Here is an 11,847-nt window from a genome sequence, read left to right on the forward strand (position 1 = left end):
AGAAAAGCAGTAACAAGATACTTTTAGTTTATACTCATACAGTTTTTATTTTCTTTGTATTTGTCACCAAAAGGTAAAATAAGCAAATCAGAGAAATCAAAGCACACCAGCATTTTTCCTTGAGAAACCAATACATACATATCCACATATACCTGGACAAGCGGGTAAAGGTTTCTTTCATTTCTCACTCACATGTTCTCTCTTGGAAATGTAACTGTAATGGTGACTTGTATCCAGCCGGTCAGTTAGTAGTGTTTTACCTTCCTTATATTTTTGCATTTATCTAAAGTGCTGCATATATGCATTAACTTTCAGTTATAAAACCTTATGTCTGGGGCTTCTAATTCGAACTTAAACCAAAACACAAAACACAGCTTATTGTAAAAGGTAACACATTCAATTTGGACTTGTGTACAATACATAAATAATTCTCTAGCATTGTGGGAAAATAAAAATAAAAAGATTGTGATCTAGAATACTGTTAAGAACACTCCTCTAAACTAGAGAGAGCATTTGAAAGTTTATCACCACTACAGGATGCCTTAATACCTAATGCAAAGAAGAGCACACCTAGGATAGGAGGACATCACACTTGTTCTCACGGTCTACATCATTACATTTTATCAGATGACAGACTTGGTCAAGCAGCCTTTCTTGATATGTTTGATTCCACCGATTCCCTTTCATCATTCAAAATCTATAGTTTTTCCTTTGCCTGTTTAATAAAATAAGACTAAAACAGAACATTCATGCTTTACTGTCATTAACTGACATTTTAGTCAACTGTTTGAATTGTTACTTTTCTTGGATTCTTTAAGTCTTAACGTTAATTAATTTCCCGTGGGCATTCTAGGCAGAGGGTATTAATGTTACTTCTACCAGGACCCACCTTAAAGTGACTACAATTCAATTACCCCAGCTCAGTGTGACCTAGTAAAAATGTCATTTGTCAAAAGAGTGGCCCTCACTCTCATGTACTGCTGGATAACACCCATGTTACTTGAAAACGCCATAAGACGCATCGAGGTAGACCTGACAAATTGACGTAACCAGAAAACGATCATCAGGAAACCACCCTAAGTAAAGGGAGTCAATCTGCCTGCATGTCTCCATCACAATGGTACTGTGCACCAGCTTGGCATGATCTGGGCATAAAGGACACTGTAAGTGGATACACAATGCAGGTTCTGTATCTTAGAAGACAACAGGTGAAAAAAGGGCTTTCGATCTGGAATGAATAAAAATTAATCAAAGACACAAACATACCATGAAATATGATAAATATGGTGTGTTTAAACTTTTGCATCTGATGTTTAATATTTATAATCTTTAAAACTGTAATTCTATATAGACTAAAAATGAATATTCTCCAATTTGAATTTCTTTAACTTCATGTACTGTTGATATAAATTTACATCACGAAAGATGCTTTTGGCACACTAATGCATTTATTTTTATTCATGTCTAATACTTCATTTGTTGAGTTTATTATTGCCTCTACATGAAAAGAAAAGAGTCTGGAGGATTTGTACTGCATTTTAAAATCCTTTTTTAAGTTAATTTTTGTAAAACAAAAAAAAAATGAAACTTTCAAGTGTAAACTATTCATTAAATGAATGTTAAAATCATATTGTATTTTAAATGTAACACATACAATGTTTGTTTGAAACCATCCTTTGCCCACTGTTGGTTCAGCCTGCCACCCGCTATGCTGAGCATATTCTCTTAGAATGTGTTCTGCAAATCTGATGACCACTTTATTGTACTCGAGTTAGCACAGACCTGACCACACACGCCTCATTCTGGACTAGAGCTGTGCAAAGCAGACAACCATCAGCTTTTAATTAATGGAATATTCAATGTAACATACAAAATTTCTAGTTCAATACCTAAATGTGAATAAGAACAGAAAGACTTTTTAGAGGTCAACTGACACTTAAGATTCTTTTTTGTTTCATTTATGGAATTATTAAAACCTAACCTTTCAGCTAACTTCTATGTGCCAACAGTCACCAGTGTAAATTTAATATTCACATTTTGAATATGTCTGAATATGTCCCCGTTTTAAAATAAAATTTAAAAAAGCAAATAGCAGTGGAAGTAAACACCGTACCTTATTTTTTGCAACAATAAACTCTTCACATTTTATTTCCATTAGCATCTCAAAAAGCAATAATTGCTTTGTTACAGAGATCTCACAAACAAGATTACCTGTTGTTTTTGTGTTCAATAAATTGTTCTTTAAGTAGAATATAAATTTTAAAATATAAATATTAAAAGGCTGCTGTTTTTTTTATTGAGATGGTTATTTTTTTTTTTCACAAGAGATTAACTAGGAATTCTGAAAAACAAAAAGTATCCTGTTTCTGTTCACAGTCTGTATGAAGTGCAAAGGCATGTATGTGCTAGCTCTTCTAAGATATCCTGAAAAGCTCATTATTGCTACCATGGCTTTTTATACAAAGAATTGGATTTATTAATTTATATTTGAATTCTTTCTTCAGTGAATGATGTGTGTGCATTACAAAACTTTCAAATGTTAAAAAAATGAGAATGAATTACCAAGTTATTTATCACTGATATGATCACTGTATATAAAATTGACTTTTAACAGAAAATGAAACCCCTTTTCAAATGGGAAAAGTGAATATTAGGTTGGATGATGCAGAAGAGGCTTGTGGCCAAAGACCACTTAATAGTTAAAGCTATATACTACTGCTAAAAGGAAAAAAGGTTTCCTTCACATTTAGAAATTTTAAACTGCATGAAAGCTGGTTTTTGGGGTCTGAAAATGTTGACTCACACTCTCAAAACTGTTCAGTTTCTGCAGATGTTTAATTTAATCTAATTAATGTTTTATATAAAAGGTCACATTTCATTCTTGCTACTATGAGTAGACTACAACATATTGTGTACAGTATATGAAAAGCTTTCTTTAGTTGTATTACTTACTGTTAAAGCAACATGGACAACTTAAAATACTGTCCCCATGCCCATTTCTTTTATATGCCTCTTAAAGTAATACTTGCATTATTTCTTATGTCAATATTTTGGAGCAGATTTATAAGATATAAGACATTGTCAGGCACTTTAAAGAGAAGCAAGCCATTCTGTAAAGAACATACTTATCCAATGTAACTAATGAAAAGGGGACCGATTTTAGGTACTTAATGTATAATTTTTAGAAGGATTCAAACATGTTCTAAACATCCAAGGAACTGGGCAGTACAAAAGGTAAAATGTTAAATAATGTGTAAAAAAACAAAACAGATGTACATGAACATTTTTCCAAACCAGTTAGGATGCTAAAGAAACCTAATTCAAGAATTAAAGGATAGATCTGGAATCTGATTAGAAAACTGGAACAAAACTAGCAGCTTTTACGGAGGATCTTGTTTTGGCACCTAAAACGGACAATACTATCCACAAAGACTTTTTTGATCATAATGTGTGCTAGTGCAGCCCCATAATAAATTACATTCTGTCCCCATCAGGGCAGGACAATACACTACTAAACATCAGAACATTGGACACCATTTAAAAAGTGCAGAATTTCTTCTATTTTAATGGACTATATGATGTTTTCAAGTTGGCTGATAGGTAAATTTATCTTCTCTGCATTATCTATAATTTTTGCTTTTAGGTTTATCCGAGGAGGTACACTGTATTTTAACTCCTCTCATTTTGAAAAGAATCCTCTCCTGAACAATATTTCTCTCTTCTACAAGTAACACACTGTGATAGGGAAGCTTTGATTACTTATTAAAACACCAACCTATAGTATAAACTGTCCAAATCAGATGAGAACTAAGCTAATGTTGGTCTCTGTTCTGCTCGACAACCTCATTCTTGAAGCAATCTGATGAGAAGCAATGGCACAAGCAGAATATGCAGAAAAGTAAAGCACACAGTACATGGCTACAAGGTTGTCAACTTGTGTTGAATCACATTAGAAAACGGCTTGAGTATTAGTCATACTGACACCCCAATTCATTTGTAAATCGTGCTTTGTTAGACTAAACACCAGCACCGTACTCAACTCTGAGAACTGATATGTTGAGTCTTATTTGCAAAAAACAATATTCAGTACCAGCACTTTGTTGTTTTTTTTTTCCTTCTTATTGTGTTCTATTTCCAGTTTCGAAAATAACCTTCAATTTACCACCAGAGTTGCATGTTAGCTTTAAGTACACAAGTTTTCACATGTCACCAGGAGCCTGAGCCTAACACGTTATTTATTCAAATATCTGTTATCCTATTGTATGGCTTCATAAAAAAATCGAATATTTTAGATTTACTCTAAAAATATTAATCTCGTAATTCAACCACATCTAAGGGCTCCCCAAACAAAAATAATTCAACACTGTCTGGTTTTCTCTGGGGACAGCTGGTCAGTCTGTGTATTCAGTAATCCAGCAACAAAGCCTCAGATATAAAGTGCAGACCAGGGCCTGAGCAGTTTCCTTTGGCTGATCTCCCCTTCAGAAATACCAAGATGTAGAAAACACCAAGTAGAGAGGAGAAATAAGACCAAAACACAAAGAGAATAGGCGCTTTTTCCCTCCATTCCAAATCTCCCTCTCAGCCCATCTTTCCGTGCTCTTCAAAACAGGCAAGTTGGTACGGAAGGTCATCTTATTACAAAAACAAAGGTGATGTGGAGGGAATTGAGCAACATTACAGTAATATTAGCTTTGGGCTCAGACAAGTGTGGCAGACTAGCACAGTTTGGAAGAGAGTGCAGAGCTGGGTAGATAAGGCCTTTTTGCCTGTTTTGGCCTTTTTTCCTTCTTCGTTCACATAGCCTCTTGGCACTTTTAAGAGTGTTCAGTCTTTTATAGATAAAGAGCTGTATATCAGAAGGCTACCCTTCCCTCCTAAATTGCCACCACTTCTCATTACTTCCGTTGATCACTGCTGGTCTGCAAGGCGCTGATTACACTTTGAATGTTTTCTTCAGGGACCTGTTGGATGAAATTGAAACATATAGGAAATTCTATTTAAACTAGCAAAGTCATATTCCAGTTTCACTTTAATAAATAATTGGAGTGTACACAACAGTAATCAACATGTTTATATTTTTTAATATTTAAGGAAAAAGTAGTTTGGAAGATGGTATTTATTAAAATGCTAACATGCATGAAAAAAATGGTTTAAAAGTTATTCTTGCCCTTAAGAGTTCTTTGATATGCATATTTTGTTATTGTATTATAATCTCTGTAACCAAGCACATTTTTAAAACAGCAAACAGTACATAATCACTTTTAAACAAGCAGTCAACTCTGACACAAATATCTTCACTGTTTGATACTAACAAAACATGAGGTCTGCAAATCTATTCAATAGAGCACTGCAGTAAAGGACTCAACCTACAGTCTTCATGCATTCTGCTATTAGATCATGCTGACAGATTGATTACATTGAAGCAAAAAACATCACATTTAAAATCATTTACATCTGTTCTCCAGAATAGCTCTGCACAGATTCAGGATGTACCTCTAAGAATCCTCTGACTGTTTAGGATACTGAAAGAAATTTTGTGTGCATGCATGCACACACACACACACACACACACACACACACACACACACACACACACACACATACATACATACATACATACATACATACATACATACATACATACATACATACATACATACATACATACATACATACATACATACATACATACATACATACATACATACATACATACAAACATAGGCAGTAATGAAGTTCAATCAATGTTCAATGTCACTATGGTCTATGTATTCAACAAGCCTGGCATTCATATGCATAACTGTTTATGAAATATTATTCTTTCATAATAATATACATTTTAATTCTGCATAATATTGCTATTGTGTACACTGCATGCTTTCCTTTTTATATGTTATATATTATACATTGTTGTTTTCCACTTTCAGTATTAGGCTGTATCAATCTGTGAGAAAAAGACTGTCATGCATTCTTTCAGGAGAAATGCTAAGGAAGTTTTGTTTCCAGATATTTCTAGTAAAAATTGGTAAGCTCCTAATTAAACAATGATTGGTTCTTTGTTCCACAACAATATTACCTTAAAAGGAACAAAAAGCAATACCATTTCCTGACTCTTGAAAACCCCACAGACAGCTGGACCCCAAACACACTGGAGCCTCACAACTGTTAATATGCTTTAACACTAGAATCCCTGAAGCCTGCAAAAAAACTTGTAATCCCGGCACACTTTAAATTCTTTTGCACCTCGCTATAAGGGTCTTTTGTTTGTAAATGTGTTGATCAGCACAAGCAGCAAGTAGACTGCTGTCCCTCAGGCAAAAATCAAAAAAGCACTCCCAGGCTCAAGCCTTGTTTATCTCGGTGTGAGGTGCCTTTAGTTGAACAAACAGAACTTTGCACAATACCTTGGCAAGCGTGGCATGCCTTGCTCATCTTGTTATAGCATGTCTTTATTTCAAAACAGCAGTGTCAGATCAGGGGAGCATAAACATGACTCAGAGAATAAAATTAAATAATAAAAAAACGCTAACCTTTACAAGTACCTTACACCGCCTGTTACAGACTCAAATCAAATATATGTTTTTATTGTATAATAGTAACAATAAGAGTAGCTCACTACTCAAATCGTTAATTCTGGGAAGCTGCCAGGATCAAACCTTCTCAATTAGGAGTCAGCTGTTCTTACCGCTGTACCACCGAAGCGGTCGAGTCAGCGTCATACCCTAACTTGGGATTAATAAAGTATCTATCTAACTCGATTTCTTTTTCTTCGGTTATATTCTTGAATAAAAACACACTTGTTTTGTTATACATGTACCTTTTGTGAAAGTGTTTATTTCATATTTGGACTTCAGTCTTCACACATTACACAATTCATGTCAAACTTTTGTTGTTAGTAGTAAAACATGAAAAAAAGTTTGTGTTTTAGGTATGTGTCGAACATTTCTTGCATTTCTCACATTTCCTGTCATCCTACTCATAGATCGTTGTAGACAAGGAACACACATGAAATTTATGTGTTCCAAATAACAATATATTTATCCGATACAACTCCAGGCACCTCACACAGAGATAAACAAGGCTTGAGCTGGGAGAGCTTTTTGCCGGAGTTGAGCTCCATCAGTAGGGGGGATGAGACAGTAGTCTGCTTGCTGCTTGTGCTGATTGACACACTTAAAAAACAAAAGATGCTTATGGAGAGGTGCAAAGGAATTTAACTTGGATCAGGATTACAAGTTCTTTCGTATGCTTGAAGCCTACAAAAATATATGTAATGCAAGCACCTATGCATGATTGTGTGGGACTGAGAGTAAGGTATTCCTGTGTATTATTTATGTGCGGTAAACTGGTGGGTGAGTGGGTGTATGGTAGTTTACTGATTGGTTAAAGTTTTTAATGGAGTTGGCTGCTCTAAAATTATACTTGGTTGTACACTGCCAGAAAAGGGGGGGCTGTATCCACATAGCTGGGTGTTGCTTTGGTTTTTTTTCATAATTGTCTTTTTTCAGTTTCACACTGCCCTTGTAACCAACTCCCATTTCATAGAATGATTATTAGATTAAATTCCCATTCTCACTACCATTATACTGAACACTCCACTCACTCTGCAAATTATCCTTAGACGTATGTTTAATGGATTCTACATTAATTATTGATTTTGCTACAAAATATTTAATCAAACAAACACAGACGGGGTGGTTCAAGAGTGTAATATACAACTTTGCAAAAGGTTTTGCAACCAGTCAGAAAAAATAGCAATGGCAAAAGACTGCAAAACTTTAATCACACCTGTAGTCTTTATGCACTGTTGTATAGTGGAGCCAGGGCATGAATTATTAACTACTCACACCAAAACAATTTTTTACCTCCTCAAAATACCAGAGTTTGAGATCCACTACACACAGGTGAAATTCTAATATGATTAACACTAAACCAAGCAAGACGGCACTTACAAGAGGTGACTCATTTCATTCACTTCTATTTCAGCCAAAACCAAAGTAGAGCTCCTTAACTATTAATGTTAATAAAGTTTTTTCAATTTTAGTCAAAATTCATCCATCCATCTTCTTCCGCATATCCGAGGTTGGGTCATGGAGGCAGCAGCTTGAGCAGAGAAGCCCAGACTTCCCTTTTCCCAGCCACTTCTTCTAGCTCTTCCGGGAGAATCCCAAGGTGTTCCCAGGCCAGCCGGGAGACACAGTCCCTCCAGCGTGTCCTGGGTCTTCCCCGGGGCCTCCTCCCGGTTGGACGTGCCCGGAACACTTCACCAGGGAGACGTCCAGAAGGCATCCTGATCAGATGCCCAAGCCACCTCATCTGACTCCTCTCGATGCGGAGGAGCAGTGGCTCTACTCTGAGCCCCACCCGGATGACTGAGCTTCTCACCCTATCTTTAAGGGAAAGCCCAGATACCCTGCAGAGGAAACTCATTTCAGCTGCTTGTATTCACAATCTCGTTTTTTAGGTCACTTCCCATAGCTCATGACCATAGGTGAGGGTAGGAACGTAGATTGACTGGTAAATTGAGAGCTTTGCCTTACGGCTCAGCTCCTTTTTCACCACAACAGACCGATGCAGAGCCCACATCACTGCGGATGCTGCACCAATCCGCCTGTCGATCTCACGCTCCATTCTTCCCTCACTCGTGAACAAGACCTTGAGATATTTGAACTCCTCCATTTGGGGCAGGATCTCGCCTCCAACCCTGAAAGGGCACTCCACCCTTTTTCGGATGAGGACCATGGTCTTGGATTTGGAGGTGCTGATTCCCATCCCAGACACTTCACACTCAGCTGCAAACCAATTCAGAGAGCGCTGAAAATCACGGCCTGATGAAGCAAACAGGACAACACCATCTGCAAAAAGCAGTGACGCAATCCTAAGTCCACCAAACCGGACCCCCTCAAAAGCCTGGCTGCGCCAAGGAATTCTTTCCATAAAAGTTATGAACAGAATCGGTGACAAAGGGCAGCCCTGGCAGAGTCCAGTTCTCACTGGAAACAGGTTCAACTTACTGCCAGCAATGTGGACCAAGCTTTGAAACCGGTTGTACAGGGACCGAACAGCCCTTATCAGGGTGTCTGGTACCCCATACTCCCAGAGCACCCCCCACAGGATTCCCCGAGGCACACGGTCGAACACCTTTTCCAAGTCCACAAAACACATGTAGACTGGTTGGGCAAACTTCCATGCACCCTCCAGGACTCTGCTAAGGGTGTAGAGCTGGTCCATTGTTCCGCGACCAGAACAAAAGCCACACTGTTCCTCCTGAATCTGAGGTTCGACTATCCAACGGACCCTCCTCTCCAGAACCCCTGAATAGACTTTTCCAGGGAGGCTGAGGAGTGTAGTTGGAACACACCCTCCAGTCCCCATTCTTAAAAAGGGGGACCACCACCCCGGTCTGCCAATCCAGAGGCACTGTCCCTGATGTCTATGCGTCCCGAGTCGAGGTCAGCAGCACACTATCCCCACCATATACGTTGTTGACACTGCACTGCTTTCCCCTCCTGCAACGACGATTGGTGGACCAAAATCTCCTCGAAGCCGTCCGAAAGTCGTTCTCCATGGCCTCCCCAAACTCCTCCCATGCCCAAGTTTTTGCCTCAGCAACCACCGAAGCCGCATTCCACTTGGCCTGTCGGTACCTATTAGCTGCCTCCAGCATCCTACAGGACAAAATGGTCCGGTAAGACTCCTTCTGCTTGATGGCATCCCTCACCGCCGGTGTCCACCAACAGGTTCGGAGATTGCCGCCACGACAGGCACCGACCACCTTACGGCCACAGCTCCGGTCAGCTGCCACAACAATAGAGGCACGGAACATGGCCCATTCGGACTCAATGTCCCCCACCTCCCTCAGGACGTGGTCGAAGTTCTGGTGGAGGTGGGAGTTGAAGCTACTTCTGACAGGGGACTCTGCCAGACGTTCCCAGCAGACCCTCACAACACGTTTGGGCCTACCAGGCCTAACCGGCATCCTCCCCAACCATCGAAGCAAACTCACCAACAGGTGGTGATCAGTTGACAGCTCCGCCCCTCTCTTCACCTGAGTGTCCAAAACATGTGGCCGCAAGTCCGACAACACAACCACAAAGTCGATCATTGAACTGAGGCCTAGGGTGTCCTGGTGCCAAGTGCCCATATGAACACCCCTATGCTTGAACATGGTGTTCGTTATGGAAAATCCGTGACGAGCACAGAAGTCCAATAACAAAACACTGCTTGGGTTCAGATCGGGGGTGGGCATTCCTCCCAATCACGCCCTTCCAAGTCTTGCTGTCATTGCCCATTTGAGCATTGAAGTCTCCCAGCAGTATGAGGGAGTCCCCTGAAGGTATGTCTTCTAGCACCCCCTCCAGGGTCTCCAAAAAGGGTGAGTACTCCAAACTGCTGTTCAGCGCATACACACAAACAACAGTCAGGGACCTGTCCCCCCACCTGAAGGAAGGAGGCTACCCTCTCGTCCACAGGGGTAAACCCCAATGTACATGCTCCAAGTCGGGGGGCAATAAGTATGCCCACACCCGCACGGCGTCTCTCACCGGTGGCAACTCCAGAGTGGTAGAGAGTTCAGCCCCTCTCAAGGAGATTGGTTCCAGAGTCCAAGTTGTGCGTTGAGGTGTGCCCGACTATATCTAGCCGGAACCTCTCGACCTTGCGCACTAAGCTCAGGCTCCTTCCCCTTCAGAGAGGTGACATTCCACGTCCCAAGAGCCAGCTTCTGTAGCCGAGGATCATACTGCCAAGGTCCTCGCGTTTGGCCATCACCCAGCTCACACTGCACCCGACCTCCTTGGCCCCTCCCATAGGGTTCAGGCCCGGCTACCAGGCGCTCGCCATCCAGCCCCACCTCCAGGCCTGGCTCCAGAGGGGGGCCCCAGTGACCCGCATCCGGGCAAGGGAAAATGCCGTCCAAATTTTTTATTCACCATAGAAGGTCTACTGAACTGCTCTTTGTCTCATCCCTCACCTAGGACCAGTTTGCCTTGGGTGGCCCTACCAGGGGCATAAAGCCCCGGACAACAGAGCTCCTAGGATCATTGGGACACGCAAACCCCTCCACCACGATAAGGTGGCAGTTCGAGGATGGGTTTATTAAAAACTAGCAAAATACCAGCCGCTTGCGAGAGTAGTGTGTTAAAGAAGTAAAGAAAAGAAAAGGAAACATTTTGAAAATAGCGTAACATGATTGTCAAAGTAATTGTTTTGTGTATTTGGCCGCAGCGTCACGAAGTTGTTTTCGTCTAGCTGCATCAGAAAATGTACCACGACATCTGACACGCCTCCTTTTTAGTGTTTTCTCATAGCTTGGATTGCTGCTGTTATAATCGGTTTGAGTCTACACACACACATATATATATACACTAATAAAAGGCAAAGCCCTCACTCACTCACTCACTCACTGACTCACTCACTGACTCATCACTAATTCTCCAACTTCCCGTGTGGGTGGAAGGCTGAAATTTGGCAGGTTCATTCCTTACAGCTTCCTTACAAAAGTTGGGCAGGTTTTATATCGAAATTCTACGCGTAATGGTCATAACTGGAAGCAGTTTTTCTCCATTTACTGTAATGGAGATGAGCTTCAACGCCGTGGGGGTGGAGTTTCGTGTGACATCATCACGCCTCCCACGTAATCACGCAGTACATAGAAAACCAGGAAGACCTCAAAAAAGCGCTCAAGAAAACATGCATTATATAATTGAGAAGGCAGCGAAACAATAAGAAGCGAGCGAGTGACATATACTACCATATATTCATGAGTGTTGCCAGCTCGGAAAGAAAGCACGGTGTAAACCTAAACTTTAAATTAAGTTCATAGACAGGCTACTGCTGGCGTTT

General features: G+C 40.3%; 1 protein-coding gene across 1 annotated transcript in view; it reads right to left on the reverse strand.

The window, feature by feature from the left end:
* Positions 1-27: 27 nt before the first annotated feature.
* The window catches only part of castor2 (cytosolic arginine sensor for mTORC1 subunit 2), a 79,113-nt gene continuing 67,293 nt past the window's right edge, over positions 28-11,847 (reverse strand). The window contains exon 9 of the mRNA XM_039756902.1: positions 28-4,964. Within this exon, the coding sequence (XP_039612836.1) occupies positions 4,899-4,964 (66 nt within the window). The 3' untranslated portion in view covers positions 28-4,898. The remainder of the gene's footprint in view (positions 4,965-11,847) is intronic.

The sequence above is a fragment of the Polypterus senegalus genome, chromosome 6 (genome assembly GCF_016835505.1).
Source record: "Polypterus senegalus isolate Bchr_013 chromosome 6, ASM1683550v1, whole genome shotgun sequence".
NCBI lineage: Eukaryota > Metazoa > Chordata > Cladistia > Polypteriformes > Polypteridae > Polypterus > Polypterus senegalus.